Source organism: Cibotium barometz, chromosome 13 (assembly GCF_041138505.1).
Source record: "Cibotium barometz isolate CiBa-2024 chromosome 13, ASM4113850v1, whole genome shotgun sequence".
Taxonomy (NCBI): Eukaryota; Viridiplantae; Streptophyta; class Polypodiopsida; order Cyatheales; family Cibotiaceae; genus Cibotium; species Cibotium barometz.
Genome location: NC_141058.1, coordinates 42,284,209 through 42,305,999, shown reverse-complemented (window position 1 = coordinate 42,305,999; position 21,791 = coordinate 42,284,209). Strand labels below are relative to the sequence as shown.

Genomic DNA, 21,791 nt, shown 5'->3' with positions numbered 1-21,791 from the left:
AATAGATGCTGCCACACTGAAATACAAACACCCCCTCTAGTCCCAACTGCCGAGGACCAGAACGTGTGGCCAGAAAGCATCTTACCAGCTTTGCCACACTGAGATCTATCCAATTTTTTTCTGCAACAAAAGCACATCCATAGGCCCTCCTGTAACAGCAGGGTGAAGCTGGTCCTTCAGAAAGCGCTTCTTACCATGGGTGGGAAGCGCTCCAAGGCCCTGAACATTCCATGAGACGATTCTCATGGAAGAGAGGAGGGTTTGACCCCCGATCTAAGAAGACGATGGGCAGCCTGAGGACGCCTCTCATAATGTTGGAGGACGAGAAAATCCACGGGGCAAAGTCCACTGACATGCCCTTGTCCGAGGCCTTGCACCGTGCCTGCATATGTACGAGAAACCTGTTCGCCTTGCGGGGCATCAAGGGCAATGGCATCATGCTCAAAATCTTGCAATACATGATCCCCACTGTGCTGAACATTCTGCATATCGCTTCCTCCAAGTAGAGAGGACTCCACAAAGTCATCTTGATTTGAGATATCATCTCTCTGCAAAGATGCATAAGCTGACACATCCCTCTGACCAGAAACATCATATATCTGTACATGATCCGAGGAAGCCTTCCCATCAATCGCACTAGGGAGGCGGGCGAGAGAGAGCTCGCCACACCTGGCGGACTGAAGGACCAGAAGGAACCAATGGTGGTGGCGCTTGAGAGGCCCGCTCACGAGGCCTCCTGTGACCTCGAGCGCGAGGACAATCTCGAGCAAAGTGACCCTGTTGGTGACAAACCCGGCATTGATCGGGTTTACCTGCAATCTCCATACGTTGCTTCAAAGGGCCACAAGGACCCGGAAGCAAAACATAGTCCTCAAAGAGCTCAATGTCACGGGTAAGAACCATGACCCTGGGGACAACATCCGCCGAGGTAGTGACCACCTGGGCAGAAGATGTCGGCAAGGCGTGAAGGGGGGGCACTTGAAGAACAAGCCCAAAGGCAGACCCGATGGCCTCTAACATAGGCCAATATGCGCGAGGAAGACCTGGGAATCTGAGAGTAATCGGGAAACGGTTTCGGTCTTCCTCAACAGGGTCAAAATGGCTGGAGTAGGGAAGAAAGAATATCTTCCTCGGGCCCAATGGCAAAGGGCTGCCTTTCAAAACCTCTGAGGTTGCGTCCTCAGAATCAAAATCCACTTGGAAGAAACCTCTTCCAAGCAACCTGACATCTCGAAAGTGTAGAGCGAGGTCGGAGGGCAGAGCCGCCAGGACCCAGTCCCGAGCCTGGAGACGGGACGGGTGAGATCCAAAGATTTTGGCAATGGGGGTTGTTTTGGAGTCTTTTTCTATTTCGGTCTCTCAGGAGGTAGTTCTCCTGGCAAGGCATCGGCAAAACAATCTTTATATGTATTAAGAAAATTCAGCCTTTCTTGAGTCAATACATCCACATTCACATTACTTTGCTCAATTTTATCACAAACAAAAACCAAGTACGCGGAAAGACTCGTTTTGATTGCCTTATTAATTTGGATGTGTGATACAACTGGGATGGAATCTCCCTCTTTGCTAGCATCAATGACATGCATGCGACCTTTATGCATAAAGGTAATCTTGTTTGTCTTGTACTCTTTGCGGGGCTCAAGCCTATGATGCTAAGGCTTACCAAGCAATACATCACATCCATTCAGAGGAGCAATCAAGAAATGCTCATGATCCAAATAGCACTGTATATGTATGCGCAACTTCCCAATAAGAGGAGTCACCTGCACCTCTTTGCCAACAAAAGTGGCCTCTGCCTCAATTTGGGGTCCCATGTCCCCAATCTCTATGCCCAAGGTGGCTGGCATCTGTGTAGAGATGAAGTTATTTGTCGCACACTCATCAAACATAAACAAGGCAGGCTGATCCTTGATTTGCCTCCAAGCTTTGCATACCACCCTTTCTTTGCCATCATGCTCAATGCTACCTTGTATATCGGGAATGGCATGCACCTTAGCCTTAGGTTGTTTATCCTCTTGCTTTTTCTTGCGGGGAGGACATTGCCTAAACATATGCTCTTTACTACCACACGAAAAGCATTTCCCCTCTTTTGCATATTGCTCCCTTTGCTCGGGAGTCACGCCAAACTTCTTCTTCTTTGGTCCAATGTCGTTGGATGGGGTATTTTCAGCTTTACTTCCCTTTTGGGCTTCCCGAAAGTTCTTTTTAGGAGCTTGTCCACCTTTATGCAGGTTTGGGGTAGCCCTCTCTTTACCCTTAGAACCTCCATGATCTTGCTTAATTTTAAGCACCAATTGCTCCGTAGCAAGAGCAGATGCTATGAGTTGTTGAAGGGTGTGTTTCGGGTGCAATTCGATGCCCGAATGGTAAGCTGGTTGCAACCCGGAGTGAAACTTCCTTTTCTTTTCATCTTCGGAAAGTTGCATTAAGGGAGTAACTTGAAGCAAGACTTTCCAAAATTTATTTACATATTGTTGCACACTCTCATTGTCTTTTTGCTCAAATGTATCCCACTTTTGTGTGAGAGTTTGCTCTGCATTTGGAGGCGAAAATTGGGCATAAAATCTGTCCTTGAACTCTTTCCAAGTACAAATGGGATCTTTGGTCGTCTTTTCATTGATCCACCAATGGGCAGCTGTCCCCTTCAAGAACATGCTTGCATGACAAACTTTAGACTTCTGAGTGAAGTCCTCATCACTAAAAGCAATGTCAAACTGAGCCATGAAAGCAAGCACTTTGGAGGCATCATACTCTCCATGAAAGTCATCAAACTTCACGGACTTGTCTCTTGCCTTAAACTCCCTGAGCTTTTTGGCATGTGACTCATGTTCTTGCCTCTTTCTCTTCCCTTTATCCGACGGAACAGCCCTCTCTACTCGGGCTTCAGGAGCAACCAAAGATGTTTCATGAGGCACAGTGGCATGTGCATTATGAATCTGTGGCCCAGATGCATGTGACCTCCCTGAATGATGCAATGTCTCACCACGAGATAACTCAATGGGCAAAATCTTTCGGCTTGCATGCCGACCACTCTCTCCATGATAAACATGCTTTGAATCCACAAGGCCATCATGTTGCCCACTAGCTCCAACATGCACATATCTGTTTCTTCCTGTCCCATGAGGAGTAGATGCATGGCGGGAAGTGACTGATACCTCTTCCTTGTGCACAAAAGACCTCAATCGTTGAGATGCTGGGTCATTAGGCTTCAAACGAGGTGGATTCTTGAATAGTAAGTCCCCATCCTCTCCTTATTTGAGATCACCCTTTTGGATGAGATAGGAGAGTGCCAACTCCCGTGGCTTCTTGCCCACTTCACGAGCCATAGACTCAAAGGTCATATCCACCATAGCATCAGCTTTCCTTGCTTCAATGACACTTTGTACATGGGGATCTTCATGCAAAAATTTCAGCTCTTGCTCCTTTGCCTGCAAAAGCTTCTTTATGTGCTTCAATTCAGCCCTCAATGCATTGGGCTCATCCTCGTTCATAGGAGATGGCCGTCCCATTAAAGCATTGTCATAAACTCTCTCAAGAGGCTTGTGCCTTCGATGCAATATATTAGAATCGCGAGAGGCACTTGATTGACCTCTTGAATTTGGCACTTCCAAAGGGTTGCCTTGGCTGTCCATAGAGTCAAGTGTCTGTGTTTGCTTCCGATCTCAAAACACCGTGTCTCCTCTTGAGAAAGAGAGACCACCTGGCTTTGATACCAATGTAACCGCTCCCTACCGGAGGCCTACAAATCGAAAGATAAAATACACACTATTAGATTACTTAACCAATACAAACAATGGAGCAATACTTGCAACATTAAAACTGGAAATGACAAAGAACACTCGACACCATCACTGGGGCCGGAATGGGCTGGCCCCCCCTCAATATAGTTTGTATTTCTTGGAGTATTTATATGTACAAGTGTTCAAGGGTCCCAAGGCCAGAAGTCGGCGGGTACAGGAACAGCAGCAGCCGACAGCTGGGTTGGTGGCGGGTACAGGAGGAGCAGCAGCCGACAGCTGGGCTGGTGACGGGTACAAGAGCAGCAGTCGGCAGCTGGGCTGGTGGCGGATATAGGAGCAGCAGCAGCCGACAACAGGACTGGTGGCGGGTATAGGGCGGATACAGGAGCAGCAGTCCACAACAGGGCTGGTGGCGGAGGGGTTCAAGAGCAGCAGCCGATAGCAGGAAAAAACCATTCGCTCCCCTCCAATCCAGTCAGTGCCCTCTTTCCATCAACCACCCCCATACCACCATCGATGTGGAGGGAATTTTTTCCCATGCAATCCTTAGTCTAAATATTATTAGGCCTCAATGGTTAATCCTTGGGCACCCACATTGAAAGGTGTCCAGTCATAAATTTAAATGTGTGTGAATACCCAACCTTATAAATATTAAGGTTTACATTACTTTATAGATTTTACATTTGAAAAAGGCCAATAAGGCAATACTTACAACCTGTTCACACGCCACACCAACTCATCAGTAGACAACACACCCATGGTACACTGCGGGTGTCCCTGTCCAGTGTACTGGCACGTCATAGCAGGCAAACACACGAAAACAAGTCGTGCAAAAACAAGTTTATGCATGCAAACATGAATGCATGTGTACATGTAATAGACGAAATCTCCCTTTTATGAAACTTGTACAAGAATTTCTTGTTGGACACAAAACTGGCGCAATAGAAATGTGAAGTCTTGGTTTTTCTACGGAGTGACAGTCCCATAGGCAAAACACAAATCTTGACACGGGCCTTTCTATGGAGTGACAATCCCATAGACAAAGCTCGACACAAATATTAGCCCTACCATGGAGTGACAGTCTCATGGATAAGACACAATTCTGGTCATACACAGGTGGCAACAAACTGGTTCCGTCCTTGTGACACAAGATGACTGATCCTTTCACATGGGACACTAGCCTGGCCACATGTGAACATGGTACAAATTTGGTCGCTCTATGGAGTGACAGTCCCATAGAAGTGGCTCTAGAAATGGAGATGGACCAAATGGTGACATCTTGCAAGATGTTTAGGGCTGAAAGAAGATTCCCAGAGCTTGCGCATGTGACATTGGTGTCAGAGCTTCAGGCTGATTTTGAGATATTGTTGCTGCCCATGTCCCACCCATCCTTACTTCATCGCGCATGGATGAAACCATCGCCCGTGTCTTGATCTTTTGGTGGTGTGGTGTCTACGCAACATTGTATTAATATCAGGTTCAGCAATGCTAAACATTGATGATGTCCCAAATGAAGGTGCACAGTCCAAGGAGAGTAACGCAAGACATGAAAGAAGTTCCGAGGAGGTTGGTTGGTGGTGTTCCACAAGACCCAAGGGAATTGGCAGTCCTGTGAGTTGGATGCCATTTGGGGCATACCAAGAAAGGTTTTCAGGCAACTGTTCCAAGCGAGGATGATCATCCAAGGGGTGGAGTGAGAGTGCCATACTCAATACTCAGGAAAAAAAGACCAAAGAAAGTGTTCAGGGATAGGGCAAGAAGGCAAGGGGACAAAGTGGAACATATACACATCTTCATCAGATTTGGAGACCAGGTAGTCTTTTCAATGAAAAGCTTGCCAGGAAGGGAAGGATGACAGATTTGGAAGTCCATGAGGAGACAAGGGGATGACGATAGTTATCGAGGGTCAGAAGTTGGAATCCCATCATCAAGTTTAGCAAAAGGGGATGTCATGTACATGCTAATCCACAGCTAATCCTTGAAGGGCAACACATAAAGATTAGACTTTGAACCGAATTCAGGAGCTACTTTTGAATGCACTAGGAGGCTGTTGGCCAGCAGATAAAGAGGTTATCTTGAGTCGGCTGCAGCAAGATATTATGTGTGTCCAGGGACCTGGTCGACAATTGTGCTTCAAAGGCCTATAAATAGCAAGGCAAGGCTCGTAGTTAGTCATTCAATCCTATAGGGACTGTGTCCAGGGCTGTTGGCTAGCAGATAAAGAGGTTATCTTGAGTTGGTTGCAGCAAGATACTATGTGTCCAGGGGCCTGGCCGACAGCAGGTCGGCTAGTCGAATTGTGCTTCAAAGGCCTATAAATAGCAAGGCAAGGCTCATAGTTAGTCATTCAATCCTATAGGGATTGGATCATAGACGTAGGACTCTTTTGAGTCAAGTTCACCTTTTCAAGAGGCAGCTTATGGCTTGCCACAATTGTACACCTTTTTGTACATTATGAATATACTGAAACTCAACTCTCTCTCCTCTCTCCATCTTCAGCATGTGTTTTGCATCTACATGTTCCTACAGGGTGTTTTGGGCTGAAAGAAGACTCCCAGAGCTTCCGCATGTGACACTGGATGGGGGGCCATGGTGGGCGAATGCCTGGTCAATGGCATGACCCATTGCTTGGATGCCCTTTAAAAAGGTGCAAGCACAATAGGTTGTTCTTATTGGCACCCATTCAAACCTTGCCAGCAAGAAACCCCTTCAACAATACTATCTTCACCATAAAATCCCACAATTATCTGAAGTCTGTATGCACCATAGTCTCGTCATCAATATCCTTCCTGGTACATCTCTGGATGGGGGGTGGGGGGGGGGGGAGACATGGTAGGCGAATGCGTGGTCAATGGCATGATCCGTCGCTTGGATTTCCCTTAAAAAGGTGCAAGCACAATAGGTTGTCCTTAGTGGCAGCCTGCAGGCATTCAAACCTCACCAACAACAAACCCCTTCAACAATACTATCTTCACCATATAATCCCACAATTATCTCAAGAAGGTGAAGAACTTTTCTATTATTCTCGCAAGTCAAAAGAATTCTTTCAGGCCTCTCCAATGATTTTGACTTCAACAGTAGCTACATCAAGAGTATTCTTGACTCACTTTACTGCACTTCATTATATATTTGCTTGTAAGAGTATAAAATAGATCTAAACAGAAAAAGCACATGGAATGAAGAATGCAGGGCCAAGTCCAATTCAAGATCACTTCAAGATAATTTGACAAAGTCCTGCAAAACAAGGAAAGTAATATCCAAGAAGCTACATTTATATCGTTTCAATGTATCAATTGAGGAACTGAGATTCACTCTCCCATTTGATGATTGCTTCAACGTTCCTCTGGATCCTACGTTTCTCCGGACCCTCCTCTTCTCCATTTCTAACAAGCCTTCGTATCACTGCCAACTTCGGATTAAAAAACGTGAACTTGCTTGGGATTCCCAAAAAAAGAAAAGAAAAAAATTTGCAATCACTCGTAGAAATCCCTATTCCGTTTACTAACTTCATCATTCACTAAGTAGTCTTCCCCATTTCTTCCGGAGGAACAATGACCATTGAACATTCATGCAATATCATGAGCATTAACAAACAACTTCTTAAATCTTCCCAACAAAGTCTTCTACTCGATCACGTCTCACGAGGACGTGATTGATAACAGGAAGGGGGAAATATTATCCCATTTTGGGATTAATAGGAGTTTCCAGTATAATTCTACATCAAATAGTAAAGACGGAGACACCAAAAGCATGTATGATCAATCTATGAAGCAACGATGTCCCAAGTCTACAACTTGCCGGAAATGGTTTGATGGAATGTTTATGGCGATTCCCGCTCCAAGAGCGTGTGGCAACAAGCTAGAATAGATTTTCTATGGATGTACTTCACACAAGTATTATGAGATTAAGCATTGTATAAGCAATAGGTCACTCAGGAGCCTTGGGGGCATGGCTGACTACAATTTAAGTGTGCGTGAACACTTATGGCGTTGTATATAAGTAATTTTCTCTCATATCAAGCTTGTCCTCTTGGAACAAAACACCAAATACATATTGAGACGAATCACCAAATATATTTGACTAACAAGATCTGACAAGAGGAACAAATATCTTGTATGCAACCCAAATATGCACTTATGTGCAGTGCTAGGCACGATGAGCACAAGGCCAACAAATGCAGTCACATATACTTGTCCTGCGCAAATTTGTTGCAAGAAATGTGCGCAAACCTACTGTAAGAAACTGAAGGAAAGAGTGGGAAAAGACCTCAGAGATGTAATTCATTGACATTGGAATTGTGCTGTGTGTAAATAGTGAATGCCAAGAAGCTCAAGAACCCCAAAATCAAAAAAGCCCCAAATTCTGGTAACTTTTGCATCTCTGATTTTGTGTTTGTAGGTACAAAATGGTACATCGGCACTATACGGCCACCTCGAAATAAGTTGAGATTTTGCAAAGGTGATGTACAAAGCAGAGCGAACACAAGGGTGTAAACAAAAGTTGACTAGGGTTTGGTTGTACGGTTGTACGAGCAGGTCGTGCAGTTTTGAAAATAGGGTATGTTGGTTGTACGGTTGTACGAGCAGGTCGTGCAGTTTTGAAAATAGGGTATGTTGGTTTTGACTACAACGGGAGATTTGGGTTGTGTTGTTTTGTACCCCGTATAGAAGGTTTGGACAGATTTTGAGCAAAAACCCTAAAATGAGGAGAAACCCTAAAACAACAGAAACCCTAAGACAGAAGAAACTCTTTGTCTTGTTACCAAACGTTGGCTCACAAGAAGCTAGTGTTAGGCTTTGTGGGGCAATGGAAGCTCACACACACAATGGAAGAAAGTCGATTGAGGGAAAGAAAGAAAGAAAGAAAATTATATTAAACATCTTCAAAAGACCCAATGGGTCTATGAGGCCAAAAGTGATACAATAGTGTCCATGTAATCTCATCAGGGTACAAAAGAAGACAAAGACAAGAGCTATGAGTTGGGAATGTCAAATCCGAGCCATATGATACAAAATGGGACCATCATCATTCAGCCGATGGAGCTACCCCCCCCTCCCCCTCCCCCCTCCTGGTAGGAGGAGGCCATCAAGGATATCAAGCATGGGTTTAGCTTGTAGAAGGCTATGGCGATCCGCTAGGCATGGGAATGTGGTTTTGTGCCTTTCCAAGATCTCCTCAAGCGGGTCTGTGTTGCTGGCGAGGTCCAGGGAGTCCGGGACGTTAGGCTCGTTGTAGTGTTGTGGCCCGATCTAGAGTCGCACCAGAGTGGGGTCCGACGGGGGGTCGGGCACTTGAGAATGTGTGGCTCGATGAGGCTGTGGATATGCCATCTATGGTTGGTGTGGTGTCCTCTCATGGTCGGAAGAATTGAGTGATGGTCGCTTGGGGCTGGGGTGGATGTCTCCCACGAGGTCTCGATCCCTAATCAGTGAGTGTCTGTGATGAAGCTCTAGTAGGAAGTGGCCTGGGCATCCCTGATCTGGGTATTCCAGATCAGTGGAAGATACATAATACCTTCCATGTCAGCCTATTGAAACCATCTACGGGACTATCCCCAGAGGAGTCCGTATTGGGAGATCCACTGGAGGTGGAAGAACAAGAAGAAATTTTGCAACCGGAATAGATTGTATTCCATTCCGTGAGAAAAAGAGGAAAGACGGTGGTCAAAAGGTTCCTCTTGAAGTTTTAAGAATTACTCGCCTTTGGATGTGAAATGGATGCTAGAAGAGTACTTCAAGGACTATCTCAGATATACTTCGAGCTTATGAGGAAGCAGTTGGTCCAGATGTATTTGAAGTACATGCATAGATGTCTTGCGAACAAGACAGATTTAAGAGGGAGGGATAGTACCTCTAGCCCTCTTCATTGTATATATTTATATTAAAATGGAATTGATCATTATCTTTCTCAGGCAGCACAGTTATGGGTTCGTGTCAATGCCCGCGTTCGTTCTTTCATCTTCCTAAATTTCACACCATATGTGATTAATCATATAAAGTATATGATGCTTGCTAGAGGGATTTGGCAGCATTTGGCTTCTTTGTATAACAGGGTATCACCCATGAAGCGGATCTCCTTGGAAGTGCAGATGCGGGTGATGAATCCTGCAAAGTCATGGACGATGCGGGAGCACATCAACAAGTTGCAGGCTCTTTAGTAGTAGGAGGTTCTTCAGGCAGGGAAAGAGATATCTTCAGAGGACATGGCCGTAACGTTACTGTCCTATTTGCCCTTTCAGTACTTAGCATTTTACTCCTCTTTGATCACCAGTGGCAGGCTCAGCACCATCACGTGGGAGGAGCTTGTGCCTATGGTCTTGTACCAGGAAGAGCTTTTTACGAACCCTCCAGACGGTGGAGGTTTTGAGGCCTTGACTGGCCTGGGGTCGAAAGGCCGTAACAACAACAAGGGCAAAGGGAAGTTTTCATTGGAGAAGTGTTCTCAGAAGAAGCCCAATTCAGACCGTGAGAAACAGAAGGCCGAGCGGACCTGTAACGATTGTGGCGAGAAAGGCCACTATTGGAGAAAGTGTCCCAAGCGGAATACCCTGCCAAGTTTATGGTGTTTATTACTATATTCAACATTCAAGCTGGTTTTTTTTGCTCCTAAAATGGCTAGATTTAAATCTTATCTAAGTGACATCCCTAGCACTTTCCTGTAGAATTGTTGATCAAAATATGACTGTTCAGGCTCTGAAGCTTGTTTTATGGTTTTCTCTCATGTTGACATACTGATGTATTCTTGCAGTTTCCATATTACGATTTTGTTGATAGAGAGGCCATGTACAAAGTGGGATCTCTGTTTTATGCAATGTACTTTATTGTCAGCTACCCAATGTTCTTCAGGTTAGTCATTTTCTGGCCTGTATACAACCAAGTTCATGACTAAAGGCATACCTACGGTGCAAAGATCAAGTCTAAAGTTGGATTTTACATATAAAATTGACCTGTTCTTTGTTTTTGAGAAAAGATGACTGTTCTGGCAGAGTTTCCATTGAAAATGGTGGTGTATGTATTGCATTTGATTGCTCAACTTTTTTGCCATTCAGCACCATAGAATAAATGATGCTTTATTAAAACCAGCTCACAGCCATGTACATGTAAGAATGGGGGATTCTGGTGGCCTTTAGTGTCAGAAGATATCTTTGTCAAGTGGAGGAAGGGTGCAATTGAGATCAATGTAGATTTCCCCAACACCGATACGTGACCAGCTGAAACAATTCATCTATGTGGTGAGGGCGTGCTGCAAACTTAATTTGTGATGTTAGAGGAAGAGCTTGCTGTGGATGAGATAGGGCTTTCATGAAGTCTCTCCACCAGGCTCCCCCACTAGAGATCGAAGCTTAACTGCCCAAAAAGGTGCTCCATATATGATGTGTGCCCTAATTTATGAGTCAAAGTGAAAGGGCTTAGTGTGGCTGTGCTGTAAGTGTAATTGGAAGCACCATGGCCTGAAGCATACCCACAAAGGAGCTCCAGACAATAAAAAAGAGGAGGGCTGGGAGTGTGCTTAGAAGCAGCATTATTGCTCTATGTTTGCCAAAAGTTTTCTTGGTATGTGGCAAGGACCCCTCTGCCCTTAGCCATATACCTCCTCTGTGGCTGTATGAATCTTGGCTATCATTTCATAACCAACCATGTTAATCCTTCAGTTTCAGGATTCAGTTGGTCATCTGCCTTGTGGATGGATATATTATATTGTGTGCACAAACCCTCTGTGCTGGGAGGCTGTGGCACATTTATTGAAGGGGCTTGTTGAAATGGGTACAAGTGATGCAGCCAGGGGTTGGATCATGAATTGGGATACAGGGACTAGTGTGGAAGAAAGACAGTTAGAAATGTTCTGCTCTTGACACGTGTGTAGAAATGAGCTAGAAATGTTCTGCTCTTGACACGTGTGTAGAAATGTGCATGCCAGTGATCTAGGAAACTAAGGCAAGGGACCTCTAATCACTCTTACAACCTCGAGTTCTTTTTGTGGCGTTTGTGTGTTGATCTAGCAGATTTTACAGCCTGCAGTAGTGGCTTATAATGATCCAGATGGTAGACTGATTATTTTGCAGTGCATGCTGAATGGGGAGCTCTATGAGTTTGGCGCTGTATATGCCCCTACAATTTCAGCCTGCCGAACTCTTTTGTGGCATTTTATGAGTCGATATCCTTGGTTGTCGAATGCGCTTATTTGTGGGGATTTTAATAACTCCCCTTCTCCTCAGGACAATACTTGGGGTCATTCACATATGCTTGCTTGTGAAAAAGTGGCCTGGATAAATGTTGTGGTTGATCTTGGATTGAGAGATTTATGGACAACCACTTCTCCTGATAAGAGAGGTTTTACTTTTCACCATAATGTGCACTCGGATTATCGTGCAAGATTGGATCACTGGTACCTCTTGCATATAGATCATGTTGACACTTTTCCGTGTCGTACGTGGATTGATTATTCTTTGAACCTTTCTGATCATGCGCTCATTTGGTTGGGTTTGTACTTTGATATGCCTCTTGATGAGTCATGAGTCTTCCTTATACCCACTAAACGGCTTCTATTGGTGAACAATTCCCATCTAGCATTTTTTTAAGTCACCCTAAATGCCCACACGAGGGACTGATAAGATTGGTGCCAAGAAAGAATGATTGGTGTCTTATTACCGAGGACAATCCACACATGTGAAAGTCAGTAGCATTAAATGATGATTATTTGGTCTCTTTTTTGACCGATAGTAGCAGGTCGGCTTGCTCCATGCTAAAACAAGGTGTCGAGGTGGCCGTGATGTAGTGTGTGTTTGATTATTAGGCGTCTAGGTCGTAGATAGTTCCGTGTTTTGAAAATATGGTCCCAACTGTGTGAACCTGTTATATAAGATCTCTCTTTAACAGACATCATCCGTTTCCGTTGCCGTTTCCATTATATGCAACTATGATATACACTTGGTGTACTGTGATGGCAGTGATATCCATAAGCTAATGGGTGATTCTTCAAGTTTACAATTGCATAATGCATACCTGTTGTATGCTTTTACCTTTCTTTTACTTTGTGTGAATTGTTTTCATGTGTGGACTTCTACCTATGAGTGTTCATGGGGCCAGGGACACCTACGCAACATGTGGGCACGTATGTGCACCATCTATTTGGGCCTAAAGTGGTGTCTTATGGGTTTTGCAGGTGGTAGTGTCCACATAATCTTTTTTATAGCCTATGTTATTTATTACTAAGGTTTATGATGGCAAGTCCATACTTCATTGAGAGAAATAGAGAAGAAAGTTGGGATAGATTATAATTGAAAAGAGATAACAAGGAAAATTTTTTTTTGGGGGGGGGGGAGTGGAAAAATCGTTAGATGAGATAAGGAAATAGGAAATGGAAACGTCGTCTTTAGAAGAATTGTGTTTTTGCAATTTTTTCTAGGAAACGGCCGTTTCTTGTTACCAATGGTGTACATAGCCGGAATCCATACAAGCACCATGGATATCGCCTAGCCTTCAAAGTACACCGCCTGCACAAGATTTGATATGCATATTGGCACCGTTTGAAATCCATATGAGCACTGTCCATAAATTGAGAACATCCTGTCATGCCCTTGGACTCCATATGACTCTTCCCATAGGATCCATACGCATGCTGAGGCCATCGTGTAATGTCCTTGGACTCCATATGGGCACAACCCATATGATCCATACACATACCCAGGTTAGACCTGCACCACATGTCTAGAAGGGAACGAGTTGTGATATCTCACGGCTTCTAATTAGTTGTCCGAAGCCGAAAGTGATCCAAGTCCTGCAAAGGACAAATTGATCGCTAAGCCAAAAGACACAAATATGTAGGATCTTGCCACAATGTTTGCATGTCCATGAGGCATGGAGCCTTACGAACAGTTGGCCACCAGCCATACTGTATGCATGCCCACTAATGGTGTGTGGCATTCCGCTATCACCCTCCAATGCTTCCAAAGCGTATATAATATCCATGACTCATGGTCATAAGTTCTTGATAGCATTTGCCATCTACCACTCTATGGCTATCATCCATATAGCCCACATGGCCGATTGCCATGCCTCATTGTACCTGTTCATGTTACATATTCAACTTCTGCCTCAAACGAGTTGCATGGTAAGCTTTCCAAAGCAAGTTCCAAAGCTTGCTTTATTGAGCCACCACCATGGCAGGTCTCCAAAGCTTTCTAAAGGATTCACATGACATACGTGTCGTTCTCAGATGCTAAACATAGCATTTTGATCTTCAGATGTATACATGTATTCCATGCTTTTTTTAACAACCTTTGTGCCTTGAGCATCACATGCTTTTGACTATAGAGAATTCTCACAATGCTCACAATAATCATAGGCTGTCTACACAACATTTTGACCAAAACTGGTGTGAGACAGCTCCAGACATCACAAGTCTAATGGTTGTAACAAAGTAATTATTTCATGACAAAATGTCAAATACATGTATCATGTCCCAAAAAGTCATTCATAAGAGAATGATATGTTCCGATAATTCATAATTGCCTCCACAAAGCAATACTAGTAAATATGCAAAAAGCTAAGCACAACTATCAACTACAGAGTGCTCACGGCTTCTATGTACAAAAGTGATTCTCTTGTTCTTGTAATCTTTCTTTGGCTCCAAATGGGTGTGCCAAGGCATACCCAATACCACAATGATCGAGTGGAGGAGCCACCAAAAAGCTCTCATGATTGATGTAACCATGTGGATAAATATGGAGGTGGTAGCCATTTGTACGGAGATAAAATTATATGTTGATGCATCATCAAAAAGGAATAAGGCGGGCTTATCGTGCAATTGCCCCCATGCCTTACATATCATCCTATGATTGGGCGGGTGCTTCGTTTCATCTTGCACATCAGGCACCATCTTTACATTAGGCTTTTCCACATTAGCCTCAGCATTCTTGGGATCTCAGGGCACTTTGCAACCATGTGCTCTTTGCTGGCACATTTAGAACATTTCCCATCATGTATGTAAGCCTGTTTTTGTTGTTTGGGCAGCCCAAAGTTAGGGTGATTACCCCCCTTGGCTTCATAGCTGTGTCATCCTCCGCATCTCGGGCATGCTTGGGCACATTTTTTGGTGGCTGTCCACCCTTTTCTGGTCATAACCAGCCCTTTTTTTCCCCTTATTTTGACCTGAGAATGGCTATTTTTCTGGCCATTTTATGTGTAGGTTCTCTGCTACCACAGTAGAATGTGTTCACTGCTGAATAGTCTGATTAGGGGTACACTTCTAGACCCTGCTGTATCATAGTTTGCTGTTGCGACTTGAACTTCCTCCTTTGAAAGCTGCATAAATGTAGTAACCTTGAGAAGAATTCTCCAATAATTTGCGATGAATGAGGAAAATGGTGAGAGAAGTGTCACAAACCCCTATATTCTAGGGACATGCGGATGCGTGTCAGGCCTAGAAACATGCGGATGCGTGTATGTATTATACCTGGGCATGTGTATGGATCATATGAGTGGATGCATATGAGTCCAAGGACATGGCAGGACATTTGTGGACTTTCGGGCGGTGCCCGTGTGGATTCCGGCCATGCACACATGGTGTGTTATGATGGCAGGCGGAATATTTTCAAGTACAAGAATGATGATAGGTGGTTCTCCAAGTTTACATGTGCACAATGCATAAATGATGCATGCCATAACTTTATTTTACTTTGTGTGACATTGTCTTGCTGCGTGGACAATGCTTGTTATTTTGGCTTGTGAAGTCCGAGGGACCGGGACGCCCGGGCACCTTGTGGACACGTGTGTGCACTCCTGTTTGGGCCTAAAACTGTGGGCTTATGGGTTTTGCAGGTGGTAAGTGCGTCCACACTCAATTTACAGCTTACTTCATTTACTACTAAGGTTTATTGGTTTGCAGGTCCACACTCATTAATAAGTGGCCGGACAACTTATAATGCGTACGCATTTGGTTGGACCAAAATTAATGAAGTCCGGACAGCTTATGGCCATTTCCCATTTGGTTGGACCTAAACTTATAGAAACATGACAAATGGAGCACTATGGGCTGGACACCTACCTGGACACCTTATGGGGACACATGTCAGCCAGTATGTGTACCCACCAGGCCCACTGGAAAAAGGCGCCTCCCTCAAGAGGCCCTTTTGGGCTGTTTTATTCATTATTCAACACATTGGAGAGCTGGTTGGAGTTTTGGGAGTTGCTACAGGGCTGGTTGCTTGCTTCCCGAACTCACACAAGCTTGGACAACAATCCCCACACTCTTCTAAAGGGCTGGTTGGTAAATTTCAGGCCTGCAATTTCTGGTTATTGCGAGTTTTGGGCTGGTTACAGGTGTCCAAAGTCAACTTGGACAGTACAGGACAGCTCTAGGGACCTCCACAGGGCTGTAGGACCCTTTACAGGTGGATTTCTCGCGATAGAAAGTTGCTGTTTTGGACTGGTTATTGCACAAAACAGGCCGGACAGCAATGGAATATGGGAGCATGGATGTGTCTCAAGGATTCTTGGTATAGCAGGTGCTTAGGGAAAGCATTGGGGACACTTGCTCGCGGAGAACACAGGTTTCTGGATCAGTTTCTCGCGTGGAAACAGGGCCTAAAGATCCATTTACATCTTGTGCAGGGCGGAGTACCTGTGAGGATTGTGATACTCTTGTGCAGGGCGGATGTACCTGTGAAGAGGCTTGTGCAGGGCGGATGTACCTGTGTGTAGGGCGGATGTACCTACAGATTTCCTTGTTTGAAATGTATTCATTCATAATGTATTTGGAAGAATCAGGTGCAGGTTGGTGGTGAATCCCAGGGCACCCGTAATCTTGTACTTTCCAGACTCTTTTGGTAATATAACCTAAAGGGGGGGGGTCAGCCTATCATCGGCCCCTTTATGTGGTGTACTGTCATTTTCAGCTTTGTGGTTGTAATGCTCAAGTGTTAAGTGTTCAAAATCTTGTTCACATTTATACGATTCCAATACACGCGTCCGCCTCCCGTTACATTGGTATCAGAGCTGAGCTTTTTCCCTCATTGGAAAACGGTCTGAGGCTTGGAATCATTACTGGTGACCTGATTTGAGTGTCATGGACAGCCACATTTCTGACAGTGTGGAGAACACACAGGACCGTGAATTTCTTGGTACAAGGGATGCAAAAGATGCTACACGCAATGATGTCTATGGAGATGCAGGTACTGGTGACACTATGCATTCTGATTTGGAATCTTTGAGGCATCAAGTACGACGCTATAGGGCTGAAACTGAAGAGCTTAGGTCATTGAAAAATGACCCGGATGTACAAAGGGTGTTGGCTGTGAAGGCAAAAGCTTCGGTCCATGAAGTCACTTTTGAAGCAATTGCAAAGGAAATGGATGTTGAGAAACCCCGAGAGCTTGCACTTGCATACCTAATGGTTAAGGGTGATGTATACACTGAAGCAGATGGTAGTTTGGCTTTCAAGAAGCCACCCCTCATGGCTGCCCGTGGTGGTGCACATGATGCACAACAAGCAGGAAGAGCACAGCAAGTGCCAAATGCTGAAAGGACAAGAGTCCCTGATGCTAGGCTTGATGCAGGTCAAGAGAAGAGTAAGGATGAGGGATCGTCTACTCATTCCCGCTTTGCTCCAAGAAGACATCCGTTCTCGTGTTGAGCTTTCCACTCATTTGGAGAGTGTGGCTCAAGAGAGAACGAAGAGGGATCGTGAATCTTCATCGCGGCATCATCATCATGCAGATGAACAGGATGTACATAGGGATGCATATAGAAGGAAGAAGCCTCGAGAGTTCAAGTCAGGTGACAAGGATGTAAAGTTTGAAAACTTTCGGTCTCTTCATCAGCAGATATCCAAGCGCTCGCTGAAGCTCCCGCCCACCTCTCCCTGCTCGCGCTGTTGCACTGCGCTTTCACCTTCCCGGCCTGTTCGCCCCCTCGTTCCCTGCTCGCTTCCTCCTTCTCCGCCTTCCCTGCATTGCCCGCCGCGAGCATTGTCCCCCGCCTTCTTTGACCCCCGCCGCCTGTCGTTTAGCCCCCCCGTCTACATCCGCTGCTGCGCCCCCCCATTCCGCCTGCCTTCGCTGCTGCCCATAGCTTTGCTCGCCGCCCTCCTCTCCCTTACGCCTCCCCCCCCTTGTCTTCGCGCCCCCCTCCTCTCTGCAGCGGCTTATTCCCCCCCCTCCGCCAGTTGTTGTTGTTTTTTTGTTTTTGTTTTGTTTTGTTTTGTTTTTTTTTTCCGTCAGTTCGTTGGTTTTTTTTCCGCCCATCCCTCTTGCGCGCAGCCCCCTGCCCTCCCCCCCTCCCCGCCCCGCCCTTTTTTTTTAGATTTTATCTCTTTCGCCTCTCCCCCCCCCTCCCTCCTTTTCTTGCTTCCGCCCCCTGGGGGTTTTGATTTCATTTTTCGCTCCGTATTCCGCCTCTCTGTGTGCAACTCGTTTCCAGCAGGTTCCCGCCTTCGCCTCGCCTTCGCCGCAGCTTCAGACTCTGATGGAGGCTCCTCCCGCCCCGCCTCAAAGGGACTCATCAGCAGCCCCCTCGCCCGCCCCTGAGGTCACCCCCATCAGGCTTTCTCTTTCGCCGGAAGAGGAAGCGAGCCTCACCGCAGAGGTGGAACGCCTCCAGGCTCATTCCACCATCTGCCGTATAGTCGGCACTCGCCCCAGCAGAGGGGAGATCAGGGATCTTCTTCAGGCCCGCCTTCTTGCAGATGTGGGCAAGATCCTGGATGTACAGCTTCTGGGCTGGGGACATTATCAGATCTAGGTCGAGGCCGCCCAGAGCGTTGCCAAGGTCTTTGCCATGAGTCCCCTTGACATCAGGGGTGCTCGGGCTTTTTTCAGACCTTGGCAGCATGGATTTGACCCAGCAGCGGCGGAGTAGGGAGAGCGCCTCTTCCATGTTACAGTTTGTTTCCCTGGTCTCCGCCGGGAGTATCTTCCGCTCCTCTCCAGGCTCGGAGCATTGGTGGGCTCGGTACTAGAGACGGGCCCCTCAGCAGCTTCAGTGGTGGCCAGAGCAGCTGGGCTGGACCCCGTCATGCGCGAGCAGGAGTCCGCCAGCTTAGTAGACCGGATGGATCGGTTGCTACTGAGCTCGGGGAGATCAGAGCCATTGCCACTGCATTTTATAGTGACCTGCTTTCAGCGGAGCCAGCCACTGAGGATCGAGATGTTTGCAGACAGACTGTGTGGGCCCATGTGCAGAGGAGGGTCACAGACCATATGCGTACAGTTCTAGGTGCGCCTTTGTCAGAGATTGAGATTGCCGAGGCCTTGAGGGTCCTGCCGCGACATAGTTGCCCAGGGGAGGACGGACTGACGCCGGCCTTTTTTATGCGCTATTGGCACCTCTTGGGACCAGGCCTCCGCAGGGGCTTTCAGCATGTTTTGGACACTGGGGTGATGCCGCAGAGCTTTTCAGAGGGCTTGATCTATCTTATCCCCAACGGGGAGGGAGTATTAGATGACATTCGGCATTGGAGACCTATTACGATCCTCAATACTGTCTACAAGGTCTTAGCAAAGGCCTTGAGGTTGAGGATCCAGTCCTTCCTGGGGGAGTTGATTCATGCTACTCAGACAGGATTTGTCAAGGAGCGCAGTATCCTTGACAACATCTTTACTTTCTGGGAGGCGACGGCCCGAGCTAGATTTCTGGGCGAGGACTTGGTCGTGATGCTTCTCGATTTTGAGAAGGCATACGATAGAGTTGATTGGGGATTCTTAGAGGGCACTATGCTTCACCTGGGCTTTGAGCCAGGATGGATCAGAGGGGTGGCAGCTCTGTATTCCACAGCTCGCAGCCAGGTGCTGATTGCAGGAGGACGGGGGCCGAGTTTTGAGCTGACCAGATCAGTCCGTCAGGGGTGTCCTCTCGCCCCTTTCCTTTTTCTCTTCTTTGCGGAGGCTATGAGTATGTATTTGACGGCAGAGGAGGTTGGTTTGAGAGGACTTCAGCTCCCAGTCCGGGGGGAAGATTTGCTTGATGCTGAGTTTGCAGACGACACGGGCTTATTTTTGCATGGCCAAGAGGCCAATCTTATTCGGGCTGAGCAGTCGCTCCAGGTTTTTAGTGCAGCTTCGGGAGCATTGATCAATTGGCGCAAGACAGTGGCCTTTTGGATCAGTAGTGCTCCCACTCCGGCATGGAGCCCGGACCCCGGTTTTAGATGGATTCCTCCAGGCACAGCAGTGCGGTATTTGGGATGCCAGATTGGCCTCGATTTGTCACCTGAGGAGCAGATTGCCCCGCTTCTTCTGAGCATTCGGAAGAAGCTATTGTATTGGAGTACAGCTCGACTATCCTTGGCTGGGAGGGTGGTGGTGGCAAATCAGATGCTGTTAGCGACCATGTGGTACATTACGTCTTGCTGGATTTTCTCGAGCTCTTGCATCAGCCAGGTACAGAGGCTGATCAGGAACTTTCTGTGGTCTGGGCGGGACGGTCAGCCAGCTCGGGCAAAGGTTGCATGGGCAGTTATTACACTTCCGCTGGCTCAGGGCGGTTTGGGCATTATAGATCCAGTCGATCAGAGCAGAGCCTTATTGGGGAAGCTTATTGTTCGGGGGTTGCTTCCAGGCGCTGAGCCGTGGAAAGAGCTCCTCTTGCAGCGACTGCAGGCTCGGGCGCCCCCTGCAGGGGGTACTTGGGCACCAGAGATTCGCTGGATCTTCATAGAGATGAGGAGGACAGGCCTTAGTAGAGGATGGGAGGACAGATTTGCCTTGAGTATCCTGAGAGCTTGGGAGCTGCTGAGACCGGGGCTCTCTCAGTGGCCTCCTTCTTGTGTTGAGGAGCGGGCCAGGCAGCCGCTCATCTGGAGCCCAGCGGTTCGCACGGAGCAGGGTCATATGCTGGGTTCTCGGCCTCGTCTAGCTTGGGGACCTTTAGCGGCAGGCCCAGCTCGTAGTTTTGGAGACTGGCAGGCTTTCTGCAGTCTACCAGAGGAGATCCAGGTGGAGAGGCTGAGTCACTTCAGAGGGGGGTTGATTATGAGGGATGATATACAGGAGGCTCTCACAGAGGAGTGGTTCACGCCTCTCGAGCCAGTGGCCCCACGGTGGATGGGAGCCTTTACACAGTTGGAGATCCTGATTGCTGTCAGAGCTAGCACTGAGGATGGCAGATGCCTCTACTATGAGATTCAGGATGAGGGTAGACTCCAAAGAGTGGAGGTGGAGTCGCCTTTGGTTGCAGAGTGCACCTTTCAAAGGATTCGGGTAGTGGCAGCCGCTTCTCGGAAGTGGCATATTGACCCCGACCCTGCTGATGTGCTTCCGGATTGGCGCATATGGGCATATGCAGCGCGCCCCTTGGCCCGGCTACAGTGGGACCCCGGGGAGTACGAGTGGCATGATCCTTATGCATCCCTTGAGGCCACAGAGATCACCTTTTTCCAGTATACTGTTCGGCTGGGACGGCATATTTTGACGGCGAGGAGGACGGTTTCTCCAGCGGCAGCGGGGCATTGGCGATTGCAGGGACTCTCACAGGAGTTCCTGGAGGACTTCTGGGCTCGGCTCTGGGCTAGTCGGCAGGCCCGCAGGATCTCGGCTTTTCAGTGGCTGGTCGCCCATAGGGGCTCAGCAGTTGGCACCCGGCTAGTTTACAGCGGTCTTCCGGCGGCCTGCGTTCGATGCGGCCACCCTATGGAGACACAGAGACATTGCCTTTGGGACTGCCCTCAGGCACAGCAGATTTGGCTGCGGGTGCTGCGTATTCTGGCCCCCCTCTCTCCAGAGGGTATGTTTACGTGGGGCGCCGCTGCTTGGTCGACTTCGTCAGGGCCTGCTATGGGCTATGAGATGGAGCAGGGCAGTCAGGCCATCAGATTTATTAGGGGCCAGCCTCGCCTGGTTCCGGCACCGGATTTCTCGTCCGCCAGCTGGACACAGGAGAGGGATTTACGATGGGAGCTCCTCAGCAGCCTTACCATCTGGTTCACCTGGAGGGCCCGGTGTTTCACGGCCTTTGAGGGGAGACTGGAGCCACCAGCAGAGATTGTACGGGGGATTTGGCAGGAGTTGATCCACACCCTGCGAGGACAGTATGACCGCATCTGGGGCGACTCGGACGA

At 47.2% G+C, this 21,791-nt stretch overlaps 1 protein-coding gene across 1 annotated transcript in view; it reads left to right on the top strand.

Moving 5' to 3' along the window:
• LOC147632700 (cycloeucalenol cycloisomerase-like) overlaps positions 1 to 21,791 on the top strand; it is a 58,386-nt gene that overhangs the window by 18,639 nt on the left and 17,956 nt on the right. Inside the window, exon 8 of the mRNA XM_086807528.1 lies at positions 10,488 to 10,585. Within this exon, the coding sequence (XP_086663654.1) occupies positions 10,488 to 10,585 (98 nt within the window). The remainder of the gene's footprint in view (positions 1 to 10,487; positions 10,586 to 21,791) is intronic.